The 26,071-nt window shown below is 45.5% G+C and overlaps 1 protein-coding gene across 2 annotated transcripts in view; it reads left to right on the forward strand.

Moving 5' to 3' along the window:
- Positions 1-26,071, forward strand: part of POLR1A (RNA polymerase I subunit A) — an 88,169-nt gene that overhangs the window by 17,293 nt on the left and 44,805 nt on the right. For both annotated transcript variants that reach the window (XM_057497038.1, XM_036931056.2), the window contains exons 4-14: positions 111-218; positions 1,182-1,267; positions 1,392-1,495; positions 5,670-5,756; positions 6,890-6,995; positions 7,286-7,448; positions 10,298-10,468; positions 10,604-10,726; positions 12,983-13,213; positions 19,638-19,892; positions 24,452-24,643. In XM_057497038.1, coding sequence (XP_057353021.1) covers positions 111-218; positions 1,182-1,267; positions 1,392-1,495; positions 5,670-5,756; positions 6,890-6,995; positions 7,286-7,448; positions 10,298-10,468; positions 10,604-10,726; positions 12,983-13,213; positions 19,638-19,892; positions 24,452-24,643 — 1,626 coding nt within the window. The remainder of the gene's footprint in view (positions 1-110; positions 219-1,181; positions 1,268-1,391; positions 1,496-5,669; positions 5,757-6,889; positions 6,996-7,285; positions 7,449-10,297; positions 10,469-10,603; positions 10,727-12,982; positions 13,214-19,637; positions 19,893-24,451; positions 24,644-26,071) is intronic.

Genomic DNA, 26,071 nt, shown 5'->3' on the forward strand with positions numbered 1-26,071 from the left:
TCTCTCCCCTCAAACTGAACTCTCCCTCCCTTGGAGAGTCTGGCCTCTGTGATGCTGGTAATCATATACTTGTTCTGCTTCTATAGTACAGTTATCTCTTCGTCTTTCAGCTTCTGGAAGAAAATGCTGATCCTACTGCCTTTGAAATTCAGGAAAAACTAGAACAATATACAGCCACAATTGTACAGAATAACCTTGTGGGGTCCCACAGTGCACATGTGAGTTACCCTGTCTCTCTTATCCTGTAACACTCGCTTTTTTGCTTAATTATCACAGTTCCCTCTGTGCTGCCACTTAGTACATTTCTGGCTTCCCAGAGAAGACCTGGAATTGAATCCCAGCTCTGCCTCTGGCAAGGCCTGTGGCCTGTGGCCTAGCAAGTTACATACTGTTCTGGAGCCTCCGCGTCCTGGTTTGCAGGACTCCAGCCTGCCTGCCTGCAGGACTGATGAGAGGATTAGATGAAATTCAGTGGTTCAGGTCCAGTGTCCAGCAAGGTCATGGCATGCAGTGTCGCTTTGAGAGTGCTGTTCATGTCCTTTTCTTCTTTCCCTCTCCAACACTATAAATCATCGCCACCTCCCCATCTCCCCACCCCGTGGCATCTGTGAAGTATTAATTTGTTCAGGAATTAGTGAATGGCATAGGTAATGAACCTGAAGAACTAATCTTGAACTCCAGTTACCCTCATGCCTAAGCTTCACGCCAGAGATTCTGATGTAACTGGTCTGGGGTAGGGCCCAGTGGAAGTTACAGAAACACCCAGCCGGAGCTCCATTGCAGCCAGGCTCAGAACCACTCACGTAGCCTAACTGGATGTACCTTTCTCAGAACCCTGAGAACCATCCAAGGAAGGCGGTGGGGAGGGTATACCAGCTGCATCCAAAAAGGTGTGTTTTAAAATAACTAGCATTTATGGAGTACCTGCTGTGTTCATGATCTCTTAGTAACAACCCGGTGAGGTCGTGACTTATTTGCATATTATGAAGAAAATACAAGGCTTAAAGAAGTCACTCAGTAATTGGCGGAGCATGGCCACTCTAGGGTTCTATGGAAAATTGTGTTTAAGAGAGAGGTTGGCTCCCTCTGTTGTTTTAAAAAAGGTGAAAACCATGAAATAATTACATACTGGATTTTCTTCCCAAATGGCACTCTGAGGTCCTTTGCCTTTTTTTTAACAGGTGAAAAATGTCTGTGAGAGCAGGAGCAGACTCACTGCTTCCTTCTGGAAGGCCCATATGACTGCTAAGCGATGTCCCCATTGCAAGTGAGTATGCGGCTCTTGCCTTGCCTTTCCCCAAGTGAGGTGCCTCTGGCCAAAGGATCACAGTTGTTACTAAATGTCCTGTGGGGCTTTTCCTCTTCTCACTCCCAATTGTCCTCACACGTAGGACCGGGCGGTCGGTTATCCGAAGGGAGCACAACAGCAAACTGACAGTCGCATACCCAGCTATGGTGCACAAGAAAGCTGACCGGAAGGACTCAGAGCCCCCAGGTAAGCAAGCTGGGCCTTGCATGGTCCTCGGTCATGTTTTGCAACTTGTGGCCACCAGATGTGTCTCGAACCTTGGGAATAATACATCATCCTCTCTGCTGCCTGTTTCTCAGTTGCCATGGGCCAGCAGAGGAGCAGTGTCCAGGCTGCTTTTGGCTGGCAGGGGTCCTTGAGCACCCAGCCTTGGTTGTTGCAAAGAGCTGACGGGCTGAGCTAAGTGAGGCAGTGCCCTACAGGCTGAATGAGGTGCCTTTTGCCTAAGACGGTCATTTTTCTGAAAGGTTTTTGAGGAAGAAATTAAGAAATTCACTTGGCAAATATTTAGAACTATTTTACTGTCAAAAAGTGTGAGCTTATTTTGAAGTAAAATGCTACATGTAGGAAAATTTTATAGGAACACTGAGTGGCCAAAGAACATCAGTGCCTTGTGCAGGCACTCCTGGCTGTGCACTCAGATCCCTGCTGCAGAGGGTCTCCTTGCCTCCCCTCTGCCCTTGGGGTACTTGGGAAAAAATTTGAGACACTGACTTAGTACTCACACTTTGTTATTTTTGTAGCTGTAGGTTTGTTTAAACATTTTTGTTGTTGTTTTTTCTTTTGAGGTGGTGAAGATTAAATAAGATAGCCATTTTAGGTAGTGAGGCCAGTGCCTGCTACCTAGTATGTGCACTGTCGATGTTAACTGTTGGACAGTCACCATGCCAGGGTGGAAAACGCCTAGCCTATGATGGGCACCTCACTCTGCTGCTTATTCTGAGTGGCTTAGAGAAGGTCACTTCTTGGAGCTTCAGTTTCCAACATCGTATGGTGGCGATAACAAAACCTCTTGCCCAGAACTGAGGAAATTTCATGAATGAAGGTGCACAGCATATTGTTACTAAGCTTTATTCTAGAGCTCAAGAATACGGAATAGGCAGGGAAGTGAGATGTATAATCCTAGAGATGTATAATCTCTCTTTTACACTGAGGACAGAATAATTTAGTCCATTTAGGCTACTGTAACAAAAATACCACAGACTGGGTGGTATAAAAACAATGAACATTCATTTCTCACAGTTCTGGAGGCTGGGAAGCCCAAGATTGTGGTGCTGGGAAATACAGTGTCTGGTAAAGGCCGGCTTCCACATTGACTTCACCCTATAACCTTGCATGGCAGCAAGGGACAAGGGAGCTCTCTGAGGTCTTTTTAAAAGGGCACCAATGCCAGTCATGAGAGTTCTACCCTCCCCAAGGCACCACCTCCAATATCTTTACATTAGGGGTTAGGATTTCAACTCCTGAAACTTGAGAGGAAACAGACTTTCAGACCGTAGCAGTAGAAGCAAACCCATTTATTAATATTTTCTTAATAAACCTTATATTTTTAATACAGGGGTTCTGGAAGAGTTGCACAGATAGTACAAAAGAGTTCCTGTGTACTTTTTTTACTCAGTTTACCCTAACGTAACATCTTAGGTCACCATGGTGCATTTGTCCAAACTAAGGAATTAGCCCTGGTACACTACTGTTAACTGAAGTACAGTCTTTATTTGAATTTGGCTGGTTTTTCCAGTAATGTCCTTTTTGTCTTCCAGGATCCAATCCAGGATACCACACTACATTTAGAAAGACTGATTAATTTTGTTTAATGGGTAACAGTTAGCAACCACAAGGGTGGATTCTCCTATAAGCTTACGTATAAATAGACCTTAAGACAATTTTTAAGGTTAGGAATTGTTGCTCTAGCCCTTAGGGTGCCTTAGGAAGTGGTTATAGATTGAGAACAAAGGTAGTGAGAATTCCAGAAGATAACTCTTTCTTTGGGGCAAATGTCTAGTTTAAATAGCCTTTCAGGACCTTTGTCAAATCCATTCCTCTGAAGGAATCTTACACTGCAGCTGTGAGGATATGACAGTACCACCCAAAATCCTGCACATTAGAAATAAGTCAACAGTAGTCTTCAATGGTTCCCGGATTGGAGTTTTAGTTTTTGGTAAATATTTACTTTCTGGGTTCTCAGCCTCATGCCAAGAACCATGCTGGTAACCATAGTGCCAAGGTGGAGACCTAACCATGTGGCCTGGCCTCCTCTTGGAGCAGGCTGCAGGTGACACAGGGCAGTAGCTCCATGAAATAGGTGATCTGTAAGCAGTGAGTATTCCGAGCAAGCATCTGACTGTGTTCCTGGCCAAAGGGAGCCAAGCACTGAGGCCTGTACCTCTCTGGTCCCCACTTACGGATGATCCCATGAGGAGCCCCATAAACTTGTGAAATGCTACATACAGTCCAGAGTGCTCCTGGAGCCCCACGATGCACATTAGCATTTTAAAATGAGAGCTCTTACAGCCAAGATACTCCACCCACTGTGATCCAATCTCTCCAAGTCATTGGCCCTCCTGACCCCTTTCTCACATGGCAGTTCTCACAGCTCAGTGAAACCCACATTGGGGACGTACTGAAATCCCATCTGGGCAGATGTCAGTTTTGCAGGCTGCAGAAGTGTCGTGTTAGGAGGGGTGTAGCCAATGTGAGGAGGTGTAGCATCCTACAGATTTCTTCTGTCTCCAAAACCCTGTGATCGAACAATCCCAGTCTACTTTTATGGTGATAAAACTATGGTGAGGGTGTGTCCTGACCCAGCACTTTCTGGGAAAGTAGCCATGGAGCATTACCAAATTCAGCTGACCTTCCTCAGCCCTTCAAGCCTGTTTGGTAGTAGAGAAAGTTCAGATAGTCATTTCTAGAAATGCTCACAAAATTGTTCTTTAGTTTAATGAGTCTCCATTTTCCTACAGAACATACCTAGCTTTCTGATGATCTAGCTGTCCTTGAAGGTCAAAACTTCTCTTCGCTGCCTACCCACATCATTCAGTTGCATTGAGTGGATGAAGTGGTTTGCTTTTATAGGAATCAAGATTTTAAATGTGTAGACTCCTTAACCTAGTAGTTCTACTTCATAAGAGTTAGACATATCCATGGTATTGTTTACATAAAGTAGGAAATGACTTAAATTACTATTAATAGATACTAGATGAGCTAAATAAATTAGGTTTGTCTATTAATTGTTATCCAAGTTACAGATTTCTGTAGTGACATTTTCTTTGTAGATGGTAAAAAAACTTAATTGGAGAATTGGAGGAGGGATGAAGCTGGATTTTACCAGTGTAGAAAAAGACAGAAGAGTGGGGTTTTTAAGTATAACCTATCATAGGATATTTTGAACATACATATGCAAGCCAGTGACTGTTAAATACCTGTTGTGTTTTAGATACTCTCAGGTGCTTGGAGCATAGACAAGATAAGAGTTCCTGTCTTGATAAGTACATAAAAAGGGAAAATTGAGCTGTCTTGATGTCAGTGAATGTATCCAAGAAGAGGTTGATAATTTTGAAACTAGAGGGTCACATTACCTAACCTCTGGTAATCATCCAAGTGTCTGGAGCCCCACCTCCTAAATGGTAGCATCAAGTTTGATTTTCTGACTATAGCTGATAGACAATATCCTGGAGTGATCTTGCTGAATCAGAGAAACCAAAATCAATCTGCTTCTCACACACCAGCCTGATATTTATAAGAAACTGAATATATATTTACCCATAAAAATGTCATACTCATTTATCCATAACTCTACTTTATGGATCTTTCTGGTAAAAAGCCACATATATAACATTATTTATCAGAGTGTAAGTTACTAACAGTAAAAAAAAAAATTGGGTCAACACAGATGTCCAAATACAAGAATATGGTTTAAGTCACTTAAGAAACATCCTCTCAGCAGAGTATCATGCAGCCATTACATATGCTGTGGCAACATGTGGAAATACAAGATGACACCAAATGAGCAAAATAAGGTTACAATGTAAATCCACACTTAAGATAACAATGGTCCTGAAACACTGTATAAACCAAAGGACTAGAAAAGAACGTATAAAAATGGTCATAGTGATAATGTGATGGAATGGTGGGTGATTTTTTTCTTTTGCTCTATTGATTTTATATCATAGTTACATTGTTTTCATGACTTTACAAATTAGATTGAGGGGGGAAAATTTGAGAGCTGGGAATATGCGGTCCTAATTGATGTTTGTGGTCAAATTGCTAGCTTGGCAGGTTGGAGAGAAAAAATTGATAAATCGCATTTTAGAAGAAGTGCCTGTTATTGATTTACTGTGCTTTGATTCTCTTCTGGCTCCAGGAATTGAGGAAGCTCAGTTGGGAAAACGAGGGTACCTGACACCCATCAGTGCCCAAGAACATCTTCTCACCCTTTGGAAGAATGAAGGTGGTACCAGCTTAAAGAAATAGCCCTTTATCTTCCAGCTTTAGCTTCCTACACTCATGTACCCTACCTTATTATTTTTATATTTTCAAAGTTGTGATTTTTGTAGCTTTCTCCTGAAATGTATTCATAGGCTTGGGTAGGGTTCAGGGTACATTGTCATTGATGCATTGTAGAGCAGGGAGGAACTGTGAGCTTGACGATTTCTGTAAGTCAGCCTCATCATTAAATGACAGCTGTGGTGGGCCTTGCTTAATACAGTTTGCGTAGTTCTAGAAAATTTCATGTAACTCACCTTACTTTAAATACCTTTAAATAAAAGGCTTTTTAAAAAGGTTTCTATGGGAATTCCTTCTGTGGATCAAAAAAATGAACTTGGATATTTTTAAATTAGGACTTTTAATTCCCTACAAAAAGGAAAAGCCTCCATTTCCCCTTGAGTGTATAACAAGCTACGCAGCATATTCAGGCCCTCACGTCACTCACCTTCTGAGAGTGTTCAGGAACTCAGAATGTAACCACTGTGTAAAGATAAGAGCTTAAAAATGGAAATGCTGCTTAAGGGATACATGATGATACCAGGGGAAAAAGCACTCAGGTTAGTATGACTGTTTCTGTGGGAGACCCTAACATACTACGTTCATTCCTCTCTGTAGTTTTTTTTTTTTAAGGGCACCTAAAATTTAGTTGTGATCCACAGAGAGTCCCCTCTTGGTAGCATCTCTATGGAGGGTGTTTTGTTTTATTTTTAAAAAGGCTAACTTTTTTGGCTTAATTTTTTTCCCTTATATCAAATACATTTTTTATGAATATGAAAGTAAGTATGTGTGTAAGTCTAAAAGTACAGGAAGATAGTAAGAAACGAGTGAAAGTTCTGCTTCCCATCCTTGCCCATCTTAGGCCCTGGGCAAAGCACTCTTGTCTCTGCAATACCTGTTCTTGAACTGTCCTCTGGCCTGTGTGCAGGTTCTCAGCACTCAGAGGCTATTTTTTGCTTGTTTCATTTAAAAAAAAAGTGATTTTACTCTACATGTTGACTTACATTCTCTGTCCTCACTCAGTAAAAGTTTTGTGGCCGTCCATCCACGTCCTCACATAGAGATTTAAAACAGCCTTTTTGCTTTGTTTCAAACCAGGATTCTTTCTGAATTACCTTTTCTTGGGACTGGAAGATGTTGGCATGGAGTCCAGATTCAACCCCAGTGTGTTCTTTCTGGATTTCTTGGTGGTCCCACCCTCAAGGTATTTCACTGATTTAATTTCACCTGAACAGGGTTTACTGAGTGACTGAATAATAACCTCTAAGAGAGGATGAAAGGGCCCAGGGCATTGGGAAATAGAGCAGCAGTTCTGCTCCCAGGCTGCAGATGGTTGGGGATGTTTTCCTCTCTGTCCTGAATGCCGTTGGAGTGACAGTTGTGTTGTGAGGGTGGTGGGCTGTGAGTTGCTTGTAGTAGCAATGGGTGAGAGGCTGAAAAGTGTGACCCTTCCCCCATACTTGCTGTCCAGCGATTCTGTGTGTTCCCTTGCAGGTATCGCCCTGTCAGTCGCCTGGGGGACCAGATGTTTACCAATGGCCAGACGGTGAACTTGCAGGTTGTCATGAAGGACATGGTTCTGATCCGAAAGCTTCTGGCACTGATGGCCCAAGAGCGGGAGCTCCCGTGTGAGGTGGCAACACCTGCCACAGTAGAGGTCAGGACTCCGTGGAACTGGTATCACAAATGGACACACTTGGTTCTTCCACAGCGCAGCCACTGTGGGTGCCAGGAGGTGCTGGCTAGGGATTGTACAGCTGTGTGAGCTGTCAGATGGGGGCACCCAGGTAATGCCAGGGGGAAAGCATGGTCTGAGCATGGAGAGGTTGAGGTTCTGCCCCTGTGACTTTGGTTGAGTTCCTGTAATTTTGTACACTTTTGTCTCCACTGTAAAATATATGTGGTTTGTGGTAAAATTTTACATGTAGGGTTTTCTGAGCCGCCTGCTGTCACTGGCAGCTCTGAAAGGAAGAATCTGCTTTCCTTGGGCTCTTAAGAACATCCCTCCCAGGCTGTGGTGCTAGAGCCCAAGTTACCCAGCTTTGTCTTTGGCTCATTAAGGTCTCTAGTGTTGGGTCAGGAAGGCCGTGTTGTAGATTCTAGGGATTTCCCAGAGTAGAACTGACAGTTTTGAGGCCTTAATTTCCTCCTCAGTAAACAGTAGACCTGAATTCAGTTTTCCCACTTTAGCAGATATTTCCTGAGCCCCTTCAGTGTGCCAGCTCTTCAGTGGGTATAAAGATGAATCAGGCACTGAGAAAGCTAGGTCACCTTCCTAGCCCTCATACGCTCTCTGGATGCACTTGAATAGACAGGGCTCTCAGGCCCCCTTCCAGCTGCCCAGACTGTTCCGCTGTGAAGCAGGCCCATCACCAGGTGGCGCCAGGGTCTGTGCTGGACACGTGCTCCGGGTTACCCAGACTTTCTGCTTGAGCTTTCTTTTGTTTTCCTTAAGTTTTCTGATTTTTCAGTGTAGGTATGCTTTTAAAATCATTAGTATAAGGGACATCTGCCATTTGCAGACCCTAGTCCAGTTTGTGGGGGAAAGCCATAGAATAGCCATGTCCAGGAACTAAGGCTAAGAACTTTATTTTGGTGATCCTTGAAAATAGGGCAACCCTTTGTCCAAAAAAAAAGCCAAGTCTCTACAGAAATGAACAGTGTCTGATTCCTAAGGTCTTTGCTACCTAAAGTCAGAGTGCCCTCTTTCTAATTAATGGGACATGTTCTTATTTCCTCCAACTTGCTCACCACATTCCATTCCCATGGCAGCCCTCTCACAAAGCATTGAAAGCCTGTCATGGGCCAGGTGCTGTTTAGGATACATATACTGGTGAGATGGTCTCATTTCACACGTAGTCCTGAGCCAGGTAGTGCCATAAGCAGTGGGTTAGGCTAACAGGGCCCCTGTCATCATACAGGTGACCATCTCTCCCTTTGAGACTCCTTCACCCAGAGTAGAAAGTAAATCTGTCTTCCTACTACTAAAAGAAGACTCCTTGATTCCTCAGGGTTGAGGGCATGTCCACTTCATCAATAATGGGGGTCAATAAAATTCTCATTTACCAAATCTTCACCCACCCTCCCCCAACACACTGGTAGGTCTCTTACTGACATATTCATGGGACCATCTGTCTATCTCCTATGTCATACCCAGCCAGTAGGTGCCAAATACTCAGTAGGTCGTGCTTTAAGGTGGCTTAAGGCCTCAGGGCCTGTCTCTCTGGCAGGTAGGGTGAGAAGAGGCAGAGCCAGGGACATAAATATTAAAAAGGAATTGGTTACATACTCTAGTGAGGCTTGGAGATCAGCCAATCACTTGACACATCTCACCTGGGGACCCACATCTTAACTGATGACATAGAAAATCATAGGGCAGACGTTTTCCCTTTTAAGAAATTGTTTCACCTGCATTTTTTTTTGTATCATTAATCTACAATTACATGAGGAACATTATGTTTACTAGACTCCCCCCTTCACCAAGTCCCCCCCACAACTCCCATTACAGTCACTCTCCATCAGCATAGTAACATGCTGTAGAATACTACTTGTCTTCTCTGTGTTGCACAGCCCTCCCTGTGCCTCCCCCCACATTATACATGCTAATCGTAATGCCCCCTTTCTTCCCCCCCCATCCCTCCCTTCCCACCCATCCTCCCCAGTCCCTTTCCCTTTGGTAACTGTTAGTCCATTCTTGGGTCCTCCACCTGCATTTTTATAAGTACTTTGGGTCATGCTTTTCCAAAACTGTAAAGTTGATGCACGTCTGAGAATCAATTATTCAGCAGGATTACAGAGTTTCACAAAGAGTATTGATGTGGGAATAATTTCTAGGGTTGCCTTAAGAATTACACAGCAAGGGATGTACATAGTAAAGAAGCCATTAAGCAATGGCTTCAAGCAAACTTCTCCATTACCTTCTTGGGTTGCACACTTTGATGAAAAGTACCATGTTGGAAAAGCCCACATAGCAAATAACTGAAGGTGGCCTCTAGCCATTAACCAACTAGGAACTGAGGCCCTCAGTCCATCATCCCTTGAGGAACTGAATTCTGCCAGTAACCTTGTCAGCTTAAAGTGAAGCCTTCCCCTATCAAATCTTCAGATGAGACCCAGCTCTGACTGACTCCTTTATTATAGGCTGGGAAAGACGGAAGCAGAGAACCCAGTAAAACCATACCCAGATTCCTGACTCACAGAATCTGTGAGATAATAAATGTGTGTTGGTTTAAAAGAAGAGAAAAGAGTCTACTTACAACTTTGAGTCCATTTTTCTACCAGAAAGAAACAGGCTGGTAAATACTTAATGGGGCTGCTGGTTTGTTGATACTTCCTGACAAGAATGATGTATTGGCTCTTTTGTCACTGATCCATGGCAAAAAGACATAAAGGCAAGCTCCAGAGTTTATCATTTCTCAGAGCTAAACTAAGAAAGGAAAATAAAACCAAGCTTGGCCTTTTTGAGGTTTTTCCATCTTGCCTGTGTTCTTGGTTGTGTCTTGCCAGGAAAAAGACTCTTCAGTTGCTATTGACCGATCCTTTTTGAGTATGCTGCCAGGCCAGTCCCTCACAGACAAACTTTACAACATTTGGATTCGCCTTCAGAGCCACGTCAACATTGTATTTGATAGTGAGATGGACAAATTAATGATGGAAAAATACCCTGGCATTAGACAGGTGAGCAGTAAGTTGAATTTCTATTGCTAGCTGAAGGGATTAAATAATAAACATATTTGTATTGAAATTAGAAAATAATGAATGTACTTGATTTTTTTTTTTTAATGCTTTCTGTGGACTTTTTTACCCGTAAAGATCCTGGAGAAAAAAGATGGCTTATTCCGAAAGCACATGATGGGAAAACGAGTAGACTACGCAGCCCGCTCAGTCATCTGCCCAGACATGTACATCAACACCAACGAGATTGGAATTCCCATGGTGTGTGAGGAGGGGCCTCCCGTGCTGCTGTGAGGTGGCAGGCAGATGTGTTGCCGAGGGCTGGCAATTGGGTGCAGCAAAGCTTGGTGGCTTGTGGGACAGCTTCTGCCTCTTCCTGGACAAGTTGCTCGGAGGGCACATGAGGCCGTGTGACAGTACTACCTTCCCTCCTCTTCTGGTGTCCAGACACCTTCTACCTGTAAGGAAGGCCCACTTCTTGGGCTATCAGGGACCCGACTGCAGGGATTCTACATCCCGGCCGGCACGTCTTCCTCCTGCTCGTCTTTAAACCTGTGTAATCAGATTGAAAATGTGTCAGAGATGAGGAGGAGGGAAAGTGGGTTTCTGTCCCATGTACATGCCTGGTGCCAGGAGTTGGGAATGTGTGCTCTGGTTGCCTGGGGGAGGATGGGAGGGAGCCTCCTGAGAGACAGAGAGAGAGAGAGAGAGTGTGTGTGTGTGTGTGTGTGTGTGTGTGTGTGATCCATCCTCCCAGTTCCCTAGGGCAGGCGGTCTGCCTTATCCACCCATTAGCGTTTCTTTGGGAGCCAGCCTCCTTTTCTCACTTACCCACTCTTCAAACTGTGGTGCTTATTAGCAGCAGCCCTTTAACCGGCTTCCTCTTAATGGGCCTTGAGGTCAGTAATCTGAAGATGGTTTAATTCCCTTGCGGAGAGTCTCATTTCCTCACACACTTCCCCCTCTGCTGGTCTGAGCAGAGCCCTAGTATTCTGATGGCCTCTGTGTGCCCACTGCCAGGACCTCTTCTGGCACACTTGGGCTTCCTGGGTAAGGCATGACTTACCAGAACACCCAGTCCTGTGCCCACTGCCTCCTGGAAGCTCTAGGTCTTTGCATCCAGAAGCTGGGTCAGGTGGCAGGGAGAGGCATTGGTGAGGCCTGTGGTGACCTGCCTGAGTGAGGCCCTGGGAGGAGGAGGTACATGACCTAGTCATTTCTTTCTCTGGACGGAGCCTGGGCTACCCATGGCAGCTTTAACCTCATGGTGCCTGGAGTGTCCTGAGCTTTGGGAGAGCCTTTAGCGCTGCCTCATCTCTCTGCTTTCAGAGGTGCTGGCCCTCTCTTTTTTCATCTGGGTTTGTCTTGTAATGGCTTGGCCCCCAAGGAGGGATTCTGAAGTTATCCGTTTTGCTTGCTCCACCTTGTTCCAAGTCTTGGCCATGGTGGCCTATGTTAACTAGCAGGGTAGCTGTGAGGAACAGAATGTGTGAAACTGCCTCTTGGTTCCTTGTGGCATGCCCTGCCCCTAGAGCACTGTGGAGAGGTGTTACAGAGCAGAGGAGGCGGAATGAGTTTGGGGAATGAGCTAGAGATGCAGCTGTGAACAGGCAGACTGAACAGTCCAGAGCTTGGATTCTAGTGGTGGAGACACATAAACAAATGCACAGGAGCATAAACACTGTCAGGCTGTGGTCAGTGAGTCAGCAAAAGCAGAACAGGCTACAGGAATGGGACTGCAGGGTGAGTGTCTGCTAAGGCCTCTTGCAAAGTGCCATTTGAGCAAAGACCTTGACAAAGTTCAACAAAGTCCTTTATGTAGGGCTTCTCAGAGCCTCTAATGTTATTATGTGCATTTGGAAGCATCAAAGATTTATAATATTTCACAGCTCAGAAACTTACTTAACCAGGGAACTCATTTTTCTTGGAGTGAGTTGTGGATCTGGTGTTAAACGGAGCACTGCATTTCCTCATCTGTCAGGAGACTGAATGGGTTTCATCTCAAGTCCCACCTTGACTGTGGTGGCAGCTGTCGGAACTGCTGCGTACACGGATTCTGATGTCTGGGCACAGGGAAGCCACAATCAGCTAGTGATGTCTGCTGGGTGGATGGGGGCTGTGGTGGTTTGTAAGGGCAAGCGTTTGCCATCTCTCTCAAGCTCATGTCCCATTCTGTGTTCCCTTTGGGGACTGTTTATTGGCAGAGTAGGAAATGATGAAATTCTAGAATGTGTTAAAAAAGTCCTAATGTGAACTGCAGCACTCAGATTATTCTCTTCAGACAGATTCTGCTAAAAAAGGAGGCCCAACCCCTATTCCCTTAAGGCTTGATTCTGGAAAAATGACTCTGGAGAAGACAGACAGGATGTTGCTTTACTCCCTGAAGGACCTTCCTGGCTTAGACAGCACTTACATGTCTTGAGGGGGAAAGTCACACAGCCTTTTGAGACAGATTTGGGGTCTGTGTGACCTTTTTTCTGCACACCCTAAATTTTCATATCCACTCCTTGTTTCCAGGTATTTGCCACAAAACTGACCTACCCTCAGCCAGTTACCCCCTGGAACGTTCAGGAGCTGAGGCAAGCAGTCATCAATGGCCCCAGTGTGCACCCAGGAGCCTCCATGGTCATCAATGAGGATGGCAGTCGCACGGCCCTGAGTGCCGTGAACCTGACCCAGCGGGAGGCTGTGGCCAAACAGCTCCTGACACCCACCACCGGGGCTCCTAAGCCTCAGGGGACCAAAATCGTGAGTAGTGGGCAGATCTGACCAGGGGCTCTGCCAGCTCCCATCAGCTGTCCCTCCAGCGAGTGCTGATGTGGGAGTGCCGTGTGAGCCGCCCATGGCGAAGCTTCCCCCGCATGTGGGCATTGCTTGGGGTCTTTGTGGTGCTGACTTTATCTCCCCAGCTGGAGCTTGAGTTCCTGGGGCTTGACACCATGATTAAAGCTTTGTTTGGCTGTCCCACGCCAGGTAGCATAATGCTGGGCACACACGTGAAAAGTACTAACAAGAACTCAGTTGTAGTCCTGGGCAGGAGAATTGGCTGCCCTTGAACAAGGGCTACCTGGAGGATGGTCCTCGGGTCAGCAGCAACATCCCTGGAGCTTGTGAGAAATGCGCATTCAGCCCCCGCACATGCCCCCACTGAATTAGAATCTCTGGAAATGGGGCCCAGGAATCTGTGTGTTGACAAGCACTCTGGAGGGTTCCTTTGCATGCTGAAGTTTGAGAACTGCTGTAAAGGAAGGACCTCTTCTGTGTCAGTGGTAACTGATACCAATAGGCCTCATCTGATACTTTAACTTCCGGTGATTGCTAGCACTGTGTTAAGGGATCCTGAGGCTTATCTAGGCTCCACCAGAAAGAGTACATGCTCCATTAGCAGTGTTGGCAGAAGGAGTGGATGCTCTGGGTGACATCATTTGTGTCTTTGTCAAATAATAGCCATTCCTGCTGAGGGGAAACGGTGGTGGTGGAAGTTGTTGGAGAGAAATGGATTTGATCTGGGTTTAATTAATGGGTGACTGCCCAGAGTGAGAGTGTGAGTGAGTGTGTTTCCCTCACACATCTACACCTCGGTTAGATCTCCCCTAGCCCTTGGCATTTCTGGACCAGTGGCTGACCAGGCTTCTTCAGTAATAGGTTTGAGCTCTACAGAGTCTCCATTAGCCTGGGAGGAACTCTGGAGGAGGAGCAGAGAGGAAGAGGTTGGCCTTTGAGGTGGACCGTTGCTTCCCACCGTTCTTCACCATGGCCTGACGCCCTGCTCCCTCTCAGTCTTAAAGTTATCCTGTGGTAGAGCCGAAATATGCCACCGTCTTCTGCTTTGGTGGCAGTGGGCAGACATGGGTCAAGTTACCGGTTGCTTCTTTTCTAGTGCACTAAGGAACATTTGTGTTTAGGCTGCCAGCACTTCTGCCCTTAAGTGCCGTGTGTGTGGATAAGAGCTGTGTAGAGATGCAAGAGAAATCAAGGTATAGTTCACTTAAGTTATGGTGAAGCAAGACAAATGTGAAGTAATCTTCATGTTACGTCAAACATGTGAAACAGTCTGAGTAGGAGATTTTGAGAGGAGAGTAGAGTGGGTCAGATGGTACTGAGGGCCCACAGCACTACCTGCTGTGCTTTGCCTGTCACCGTGGAAAGATTCCACTGCTCTGGAGTCTCCGGCATGCTGGGGGCATGAGACTAAATGTGTCACCCACTGCTGAGTGGGGTGGCAGGCACAATAGGGAGTAGTGTCAGGTACATTGACTTTGTGCACATCATGCTCGGGGAGAAAGGAGTTTGAGGGGAACATTCAGGACAGGCAGGCGGGGAGGGTTTGGAGTCCCCAGGAGGCACATGAGGGCCAGCAGTGAGGGCAGGATGGGGACGGAGAGTGGAAGCAGACGTGCTTCAGAGGGAGAGCCAGGGGGCTGGTGATAGATGGGGTGTCAGGGCTGTGGAAGAGATAAGAGAAGCAAATGAAGCCATGGCTTCCAGCACAGGAGGATGGCGGTGCCCTGGAAGGAGGTGTGTCTGGGCCCTTCCACACTGACATGAATGTGGAGAATCTAAGGCCCCTCCATCTCCTGGAAAAAAGGAGAAATGTGGGTCTTGGATTAGGGGCCATAGAATTAAGAAATGAAAATTTTCAGAGTGTTTAACTCTGTGAGCACAAAGTACAGTGGAGAGAGCAAATAGGGAACCTGTGGGGGCCTGTAATGTGGGAGCAGGAGGGAGACGATGGGGAGCGTGTCAGGGTCCAGGGGTTGACGTTGAGGTTTTGGGGTGACGTGAAGAGCAAAGAAGGTGGTGGAAGTCGTCATGGAGGGTGCTCCAAAGAAGCCACTTTATTCTGCATAAAGCTGTACTTTTTATATTGCTATAGTGCTAATTCATGGTTACATAGTATTAAAGACACGCATGCATGTGGCCTTCACGGCCCTTATCTAGCTCCTTAGTCATGGGCACAGCACGCTGTGTTTTCAAGGTTTCTTTCTCAAGGCCAGACATATCCGGGATGAAGCAGCGGACAGCTGTCCTTATAGAACAGTAGGGGAAGTTGGAGTGGGGGGGCCTTCCCTACAGGGGGAAGCTGAGACAGAAGAGGGCAATGAGGGGCTCTCTCATTTGCTGCCTGCGTCTGCCTCCCACGTGTGTTGGTGGGGTTCGTCCAGGACAAGACCAGTCCACTGATGTCTTTGTATCTCCCAGGGGCACTTCTAGACGTTTGTGTAGTTAAACGTGAAGAGTGAGGAAGCTGCAGGATTTGTCCAAATGGAAGCATCTGGGACCCGGGAGAGGAGGTTAAACAAAGTGGATGCGCTGGTTTCAGAGCCTTTGTGAGGCAGCAGAGGCGGTAGCTGTGGGCCTTTGAAAGAAAAAGCAGAGGTTATGGGTGGGCGCTCTCACCTTAGGTCGTAAGGAGGAGACCAAGGCACAGAGAGCTTCACATGGCCTTGGGTGTGTCTGGAGGGCAGAGGTGAGCAGGCGCCTGGCTTAGGAGAGGGACTGTTGGCCTCCAGCCACATGCTGGCCAGTTCATGGGAAGTGACTGAAGGGAGTTCTGAGCAGCAGTGAGGTTGCGTGAGTTTGACGCTGTTGCTTGTCCTCCAGCTGAAATTCAAATCCTGCGCCCATTGTCCCTCTTCCTCCTCCAGCCTCTGCTTACCTTCACACACGCATGCAAGGCACCTCTCCCCTTCAGGCCTTGCCCTTTGTCCCCGCCTGGAACACTGCCCTCCCCCAGACTCCCAGCTAACTCCTGCTCATCCTTCAGCTCTCAGCAAAGCCTTCATTTCTCTAGGGCAAGAGACAGGCTGTAAATATTTTAGGCTTTGTGGGCCACCTGGTGTCAACCCTGACATAGTAGCACGAAAGCTGCCCCAGGTAGTGTGTTAACAAATGGGTGTGGCCCAAAAACCTGTTTATATCAACAGGTGGCCCACGTGCTAACTGTAATTTGCCATTCCCAAACTTGTATGAAGTCCCCGTCATATGTCCCCACCATACCCTCAGCACCATTACCCCTCGTGGCTGTCACTGTGTACACCCACCTACTGCCCTTGAGTTCTGTAGTCCACTCAGGAAACCCTTGCAGGGTGGGGGTGCTCCAGACTGAGGTGCTGCAGGCTCTGAAGCCACTTTGGGCCTGATGAGGTGGTCCAGGGGCAAAGCCAGGAAGGGAAGAAAAAGTGATCCTTACATCAGGACCTGGAACTGAGGATGATTATCTTTATTTTCCAAAACCTCAGTGTTACATACAGCTTTTATACATACCATCACATACGTATGCACTTACAACTTGTTTGTAAATTGTAAAGACTTTGGTTAATGCGTTGCTTATAGCTCAGGACTGGGCTAACTGGATGGTGACTGGGAAGGAGACGGCGGTCCAGGGAAGGATGAACTGCAGGTTAGGTGAGAAGGGGAAAGGGTGACAGAAAGGCCTCATTTCCCCTGGGTCTTGTAAAGTCTCATTTCTGGGCCCTGCAGTCTGCCAGAAGCCAATCTTTGGCTCTGGGTCTACCCTGAAACCCTGACCTGGGTGCTGGGGCATGCTCATTTCCACTGCAGTATTTATTTAGAGACAAGAGAAAGGAGGGGCCTCAGGTTTGGCTTGGCAGAGAGAACTCCCGGTGCTCTAGGTTTTCTGTTTGGATTGGCTGGTGCTGCCAGACTGGCCGGCTTGCTTCCCAGCTGTGGGGTTTGCTTACGCCAGAGGATGTCTCGAATTTGTAAGACTCAGATCTGAGGCCCATCCTGGGGTTTGGGCCTGGGCTACAGTCTGGGCAATTTCTCCCTAGAGACGCTAAAGAAATGTGACCTTGCAAGTCACCTCAGGCTCTGTGACGTGCCCTGGGCAGATGCTCGTGGGAATCTTAAGAGTTCAGGTCTCCTTGGAAGCTGGATGTGGGGGCAGAGAGGGGAGAGTTCACAATCCCTCTTGGGGAGCAGAAAGACTAACTCTGTGCCACGTGCTTTTAGGCCTGGCCTGTAGAATTTAAGGGTTTTGCTCCCCACTTCTCTGAGCTTTAGGAAGCCTTCAGCCAACTGACTAGGAATGGGGGCAGGAGGTGGGAGCATCTCTTTCTCACTTGTAGTTTCTGTAACCAATTTTCTGATGCAGCTTTGTAAATGTGAGCAACATAAAAAGAAACTAAACTTGGAGTAATTTGTTACTCCCAGCCTGTTGCCTGCTGTGATTTAGAGGAGACTTGGGGTGGGAAGAGGTTTGACTGAGTCCATAATCCCTCTGGGCTGCTAAGGAGGGACTGAAGAATGGTTGGGGTAGCAGATGATTTAGTGCATTTGGGTTTTTTTTTTTTACTTTTTAATTAAGGTATTATTGATACACACTCTTATGAAGTTTTCACAATGAAAAGCAATGTGGTTACTACATTTACCCATATTATCAAGTCCCCACCCCACCCCAATGCAGTCACTGTCCATCAGTGTAGTAAGATGCCACAGATCCACTATGTGCCTTTTCTGTGCTACACCGTTCTCCTCGTGATCCCCGACACCATGTGTACTAAACATAACACCGTTCAATCCCCTTCTCTCTCCCTCCCCACCTTCCTCTCCCACACCCCTCCCCTTTGGTAACCACTAGTCCCTTCTTGGAGTCTCTGAGTCTGCTGCTATTTTGTTCCTTCAGTTTTGCTTCGTTGTTATACTCCACAAATGAGGGAAATCGTTTGGCACTTGTCTTTCTCCGCCTGGCTTATATCACTGAGCGTAATGTCCTCCAGCTCCATCCATGTTGTTAGTGCATTTGTTTTTTGAAAGTAGCATTTATGTTCATCATTTAGGAAGCCTGGTAGTTAACATAAAGGCCAGTAAAAGGCTTTAACGAGCCTTATCCTAAAGTCAGTAGGAAGTGTTCTGTCAGGAGGCTATGACCAAGGGCATATTGGTAAGGAAAAAACCAGTGTGAATGGTAGTTATCTTTAAGAGAAATTACTTGTGATTTTTATTCTCTTCTTTAAGTCTGTATTTTCTATTTTATGCCCCACAATGAGTATTTCACTTGTGCAATAGTTCTTGCTTTTCTTAAAAAAAAGATCTTTTTAAATTTCTTACAAAAAATAGTACACTCTCATTGTAGCACAAACAATACTAAGATAGGTAAAGGTAAAGATGATAGTCTGTGCCTCCTCTCCTTCCCCATGTTCTCCTGCCCCTGAGGAAACCATAGGAACAGCTTGGTAAGGACCGGTGTACCTCTTTCCCTAAAACACAATTGGGTTGTGTTTTAAATTGTTTCATCCTATCACTTTCTAACTGGAATGCATTGTTGCCATCACTTCAGGACCAGTATAGATTTTACTCAGTAAAATCTTTTTCATCAGTGTTTAATATTCCACAGTGCCTGCCATGATGTATTCACCCAGGCTCCTTCTGTGGGGCAACAGGTTACTTCCAGTTTTTGCCATGGTAAACACTGCTGCGTAAACATCCATGTTCATATAATCTTGCTTTAGCACTTTTTTCTTCTGAAGGACCAAAAAAAATGAGTTTTAAATGTTCTAAAATCTCTTGTCAAATTGCTCTCCCAAAAGACTATGGCAGTTTTGACTTACTAATTTTTTAAGTATAATAAAATGTTCTCAGAGGGCTTTGAACTGGGAATACAGACCCTGTGTTCCAGTGCTGACTGCCATATAAGGGTGGGCAGGTATTTCTACTGTGAGAACTTCATATTAGAGTAAAGCACTCACCTGTGCTGGGGGAATTCAAGAGGTCTGCCAAGTCTTTTCAAGCCCTGAGGTTTTAGTTCCTTGCAGATATGCAGTCTTCAGATGTGTGTGTTTCTTTCTTCAAATTAATTCTCAGAGGAAGTTATGACTCTGGAAAGGCCATGCATCTCTGAGGAAGGCAGTATTACTAGACAGATACTTGTAGCCTTGTTTGTGCTTGTACTCCTGAGCCCAGAGCTATGATCAGGGCTATGCTGGGCCAACAGCTATTTTTCAGAGTACCAGTGGGACCTGGTAGCTATTCCTCAAAGATTTCTTGGACTTCACTCCAGACTAAAATTCCTCGTTTATTTAGTTTAGAAAAACCTGAGACAGAAGCCACACCCAGGCCAGGCTGAGGTGAACCCTTGGAACCGAGGCGATGATGCTACAGGTGCAGCTGATCTCCCCACCCCCATCCCCATTCTCCACTCTGCCCCCAGGTGTGCCGGCACGTGAAGAATGGGGACATCCTGCTCCTGAACCGACAGCCCACTCTGCACAGGCCCTCCATCCAGGCACACCACGCCCGTATCCTGCCCGAAGAGAAAGTCCTGCGGCTCCACTATGCCAACTGCAAGGCCTATAACGCCGACTTTGATGGAGACGAGATGAACGCCCACTTCCCCCAGAGTGAACTGGGCCGGGCTGAGGCCTACGTTCTGGCCTGCACGGATCAGCAGTACCTCGTTCCCAAGGTCGGTCTGACCTGGAAGCCATTCCATGGTCTCACTGGCACAACTTGTCACATCCGAGCTGGACTCCCACCAGCTCCTGGGGTCAGTGGCTGGCTCCAGGGCAGAGGCATGTGGAACATAGGGTCCTGGCCTCTTCGGGTGGGGTTTTCAGCCCTCTTATTGCTTAGAGGCAGGAAAAGGTATCTGTTGTGTTGCTTAAAATATAAGTCAGGAGCAGACTTAGGACAATCATCCCAGAAAGGTGAGTTGAGTAGCTGCATAATAGGTCTTGCTTCCAGACTTACATGTGGATTCTACAACTTACTAGCCTCTCTCAAGCATCAGCATCCGAACTGTGATGGTTCCTGTGGTCCCCAGATGACTTTCATCTTTTGAGCTCTGTCAAACATGAGTTCACAGAGTTTCATGTGCTTTAACAACCCCAAGGGCTCAGATGAGATCCCTCTAGCCCATGAAGGCATCTCCTCTTTGGATCCCTCCCCTCTCTCTCTGAGGTCCGTCCCTAAAGGCATCCATGTGGTCATGGCTGTCAGAACAAGCACGTGGGGAGGAGTCAGCCACCTTCTGCCTTGCCTGGCAGCTGACCCACCACGTTTAGTGGCAGGGGCCTGAGTCAGCGAGGGAGGACCAGAGCTAAGGAGGAGCCAGGCTGAAGGACAAAGGACAGAGTATGCGCCAGTCCCCCCACCCTCCCTGAAGCCTGAGGCCTCTTAAATTACCAGAGTTTACATTACAGTGATTGACAGTTACACATGACTCACCTGGGGTTGCGGTGGAGTAGAAGAGGACTGGGGCTGCTGTGTGCCAAGCACTTTCTCGGTACAGACTTTGTGCAAAGAAAGTGTTCTGGGGGAGTCTGCTCTCCCCTTCCTGTCAGCCTTTCCCGTCCTCGGGGACCAGGCCTTGGAGTAGGTGCTGTCAGGGTCTACATTCCCATGAGAAGGGCTGTGACTTGCCCCAGGACACACCCCTGAGGAAGAGGAGGAGGAAGGGCAGGGAGCCCCCACCCCTCATAGCTTTTGTCCTTTCTGCTTGGCCGTGGCGGCAGTAGTTAGGGCTCTCCTCTGGGGACTTCTCTCTCCCATCAGTCAGCTGACACCCGGAGATCAGGTAGGTGGCGTAGCATCTGGCCCAGGACACACACACACACACACACACACACACACACACACACACACTGTCGTGGTCCCATGCTGGGCCCCAGTGTTTGAGTTTAACTTTCTTTCCCTTCTCCGCCCACCTTAGCCAGCTTTTGATTAATGAAGAGGCTAAAAGTAGGAAGGAGGGGTTAAGGGTCACTCAGGTTACTTGGAAATTAGAAGAAATAATTGTACTAATTTTTTGAAAGTTAGCGTTTTGTCTTTTCACATCAATAATAACAGTCATGGTGGTAGTAGGGGAGGAAATAAAGCCACCATCTCCTGACCACGCCCTGTGCATCAGGCACTTCTCTGAGCAGTTTGCAAACATCATCTTATTTATTCTTCAGAACACCCTTATGAGATAGGTGTGATTTACAGATGAGGAAACACAAGTAAGTGAATTGCCAGCCAGTGATGAGGGTAGGACTCAAACCCAGCACCCCCTGCTCCCAAGCCCATGTGTACAGTCTCATGTTTTATTAGCCCCACTTGACTGGTGAGGCTGGGGCTGGGTGAGAGCCTGTGGCAGTAAGTGGCTTCTAGGACTGACCTGGCTCTCTGACTCTAGAGGCAGTGTCACAGGTCATCACAGAGAACACTACCAGGGAGCAGCAGACGGTTCGTTCTTTGATGGCAGAGTGACCTCTGGGCCTCCCCACCTCTGCATGGGGAGTTGGAATGCTTTGGAGTTCTTGGACCTGTGAATTTGAATGTTCTGTACTTGGTTTTGATCGACTATGGTAGTATAAGGGGCTTCCTGCTTATACTGTGTCCTACAAGGGCTGGCCTGTGTGACTCCAATACGCCTCATCACATGCTCACATGCTTGAGTTACATCATAGATTAATTTTTTGAAAACTAAACAACTTCAAGGGGATGACCTGAGGGCTTACTTCACTTTCAATCAATTTTGTTTATCAGAGGTAAAGAGCTTTTGATTCTTGATAAATTTAATTTAGTCTTTAGTGTAAATACCAAAAGATGAAATTCTTATTTTTGCTAATGATTATAAAAATGTATCATTTCTTGAAGTACTTTGGTGGCAAAATCCTGACAGGATAAGAGTTGGTTTTATTAAATTGGTAAAACCAATTTTTTTTGGTCGGGGTGTGTGTATAATATTTCTTGGTGTATCTTTATTTCCCTCTGTTTCCATTTCCCTTTGTTCATTATTCTATTTCCTCTGTATTTCCCAGTTCTCTTCCTTAACTAACCATGGTACCTGATTAAAGTACATATTATTGTTGTTTGTATGTATTTAACAGAGTTGTGTGTTGTCTCTTTTCTTAAAATAGGAGGTGAATGGAATTTTAGCCATTTCTTTCCTGAAAAAAACAGTTAAATTAAATTGCCATCACTTCAGGACCACTATAGATTTTACTCAGCCTTTTTCATCATTGTTTAATATTCCACAGTGCCTGCCATGATGTATTCACCCAGGCTCCTTCTGTGGATTATTTTTCTTCTGTTCATTGTATTTATTGAGGTCCAATGCTTTGTGGAAAGATTCTTAACAAAGCTTGAGACATAGTTTCCTGACTTGTACTTAGTCAGCTAGAAATTCAAGTCACAGAATACCCTAATTCTCTAAGCATCCTGACTAAAGACTTTAATTATAATGTCATTTTACTGTGATATTAAGTGGTATAGGATAGCTGACAATTATCTGAGTTTTTGACTCAGAAATGCTCTTTCTGATCCTAAGAAGGATTTAGGAAATTAAGAATTATAAGTGGACCCTTAGTAAATTGCTTTAATCGGTATTCTTCCCTAGAATTTCATGATTATTACATTGAAAGCAATTAACCATTAAGGTAATTTTTAGTTATGGAAAAATCTGGATAGAGGAGAAGGTACAGAATGGAGCACATAACTTGTAATTATGTTCTTTAAAGGAAGAAAACAAAAGGAAAAATGTAAATCTGCCCCCAGAGACTATGGATGAGGCAAAAGCATAAAACTGGTTTGGGTTTTTCCACCAAGAAAAATAAGATCTTGTCTTTGAAACAAGATGCAGAGTACAATTTTTTACTCATGTTCATAAAGCCTTCATAAGAAGGGCTGTGTGCTCCATCTGAGTTTGCCTTACAATTATAGCAGCTATTCATCTCATCTGTAATAATTATCTTTGAGTTTATATACAACCCATTGCCACAGTATTCAGGCTATTTGACAAGCATCCTTTTTAGCCTTTGAATTAGTACATGGTTAAATTTCTGGCACCTCTCTGTGGCTGCATTTGTGAGTTCCTTTAGCCCTACTTATGTAACATGCCCATAACATTGGATAGTATTTAATAAATAATCAAGTGGTAGCAGTCTTTAGATGTAAGGCACATATTTTTCGCAAGTTCCCATAAACATTGAAAAGTTTGCAAAGACTACTTAAAAAATGTCAGTAAGCACAGCTATTTTTACTTTGTGTGCTTTATGTTGCCATGAACACAGACTGACAGATAAGTTTCAGGAGTCTGGGGATCAGAAAGACTGAAAAGTTTCAAATGAGATGAATGTACCCACTAAAACTGGGGCTTTTACAGAAGCCCTTGTTTGGGCATCTAATAGATAAACAGCCTTTATCAAGGGCCCACCGTGGACATGTGCCACATTGTGAAGGGACACTAAAAATGGATGTTCTTTCCTTCTATACTCATACACATCAAGGCCCTTGAGGAACCTCTGCCTGAACCCCTACCTCCCATCTAAGTCACTCCTTGGGCTTAGCTGTAATACTGACCCTGAGAGAGACCATCCCTAATCATCCCCCTATCTCTAATCTATAGGATGACCCATATATTATTTTCTTCCATGGCATTTAAAACTCTGTGATAATATATTTATCTAATCATTTGTTTACTGTGTAGCTCTTCCTCCTCATAAAGGCTTGTGTCGGTTTGGTCCGCTAGAGTAAATTGGAGGTCTCACCCAGTGCCTGGGCATTCAGTAAGCTCTCAATAAATATTTGTTGAATGGATGACTGATTTAGAGGAGAACCAGGCCAGAAATGTGTAAAGATACTAAAGCATAAAACCAAAATAGGAAAACAAGAATACAGCTAACAGTAGCCAGACCAAATGTATGCATAAATGCCAAAAATATGCTAGAGTAATTACAAACAGATGGGATTATGGAGAGAAAGCTCATAGAACTGGATGAGTTTGAAGCAGTTTTGATATAGGAACAGTGAGCAAATGGCAAATGTGGAAGCTGGTCAGAAAGACCAATCCTGTGCTTTGGGAGGCAGTTTGCTATTAAGATGGGAGGCTCATACACCAGCCTTGTGAGGCTGTGGGATGAACAATTCAGGGGCATAAGGGAGGGCTGTTGTTAGTAGGCAGCTGCCAAGCAAATGACTAGGAATTGGAATGTGACTTAAAGTTTATCTTTGTCTTCTTCTCTTAACTGTTTTTGTTTATAGGATGGCCAGCCATTGGCTGGGTTGATCCAAGATCACATGGTTTCAGGTGCAAACATGACCACTCGAGGTTGCTTTTTCACTCGGGATCAGTATATGGAGCTGGTATACCGAGGACTCACAGACAAAGTGGGGCGTGTGAATATCTTTCCTCCTGCCATCCTGAAACCTTTTCCACTGTGGACAGGAAAACAGGTAATTGGATGAATATGGATTAAAAAAAGGAAACAGGCCACATATATAAAAGGTTTCATTCCTAGGAAAGCACAAACCAGAGACAGAGAGGTGGCAAATCAGATAATATTCTGACTTTGATGGGATTCTTGGGTCTGTGTGGTTTCAAAGGAGTGTCTAAGGTAGCCTACTAAGAGTAGGCTGCACAGTTTCTGTCCTTTGCTTCTAACTTAAACTCTATAGCCTCATAATGCAAATATGTAGTAGTAGTAATATTTGTTGGGAAGGGCCAGGTGGTTTTCTGAGTGCTTTAGCTATTGTTCTTATTTAATCCTCACAACCAATCAGTGATACAGAGACCATTGTTATCACCATTTAGCAGGTAAGGATACTGAGGCTTAGAGAAGTTAAATTACATGCCCAAGTCTATAGGAGACATTGTTAGGATTCAAACCCAGGACTTTCTAACTCCCAAAGCATCACACTGTACTTTGTCTCAAAGTAATAAAATAATAGTATCTGTGCTAATCAAACAGTGAAATAACAGTAAAATATGTGCTTCTCTTACTGGTTTGGTCTCCAGGTCCAACCTTAAGGCCCGACTACTAATCAGCTATATCATCTTGGTTCTGTGGGCCTCATTTCTGCATCTGTAAAACAAAGGGGTTGAGGGTAGATGGCCTTGGCCAGTACAGGTGCCCCTCCTGAGCAGCTCCGCACACTGCCACCCCTGGAGGGCAGTGTCAACTGGCACTGATCTCCCAACCAAGTGGCATTCCAGGGGGCCATCCCCATATACTAGAGTGCTTGCAATAGTCATGGTTGGACTAGTGGGCCCACAGCAGTTGTGACTGGGCCTCTCAGCTAGATGTGCTGGGGGCTAACTATGCTCTCCAGCCTGTCCACAGCCAGTTCTGGGCTGGACCTTGCAGACAACCACACCAGGGAACAGTTCCACATATCTGTGAGCCTGCACCAATCATGTCCCAGCCATAACAGGAGGTCAGGTGCAGTCCACACAGGGCATACCCATGGAACACCTGGCTCAGGTGACTGGGGAAATTTATACTGCTGAGCCCCACTTTCTCCATAAAGCCACTCCTTCAACACCAGGAGATGTAACTGATCTACATAATACATAGAAACAAGCACAGAGAGTTAGGCAAAAAAAGAAAGGATAAGACAAAACTTCAAAAAAAGAACTAAACAAAATAGAGATAAGCGGTATACCTGATAACATATTCAAAGTAATGATGACAAAGATGCTAACTGCACTAGGGGGGAAAAATATGGATGAATACAGTGAGAACTTCAATAGAGATAGAAAATATAAAAATGAAGCAATCAGAGCTGAAAAATACAGTAACTGAAAGGAAAAATACATTACAGGGGGTCCACATCAGGTTAGATGATCCAGGAGAATGGATCAGAGATCTGGAAAACAGTAGT

Source organism: Manis pentadactyla, chromosome 2 (assembly GCF_030020395.1).
Source record: "Manis pentadactyla isolate mManPen7 chromosome 2, mManPen7.hap1, whole genome shotgun sequence".
In the NCBI taxonomy this organism is placed as follows: domain Eukaryota; kingdom Metazoa; phylum Chordata; class Mammalia; order Pholidota; family Manidae; genus Manis; species Manis pentadactyla.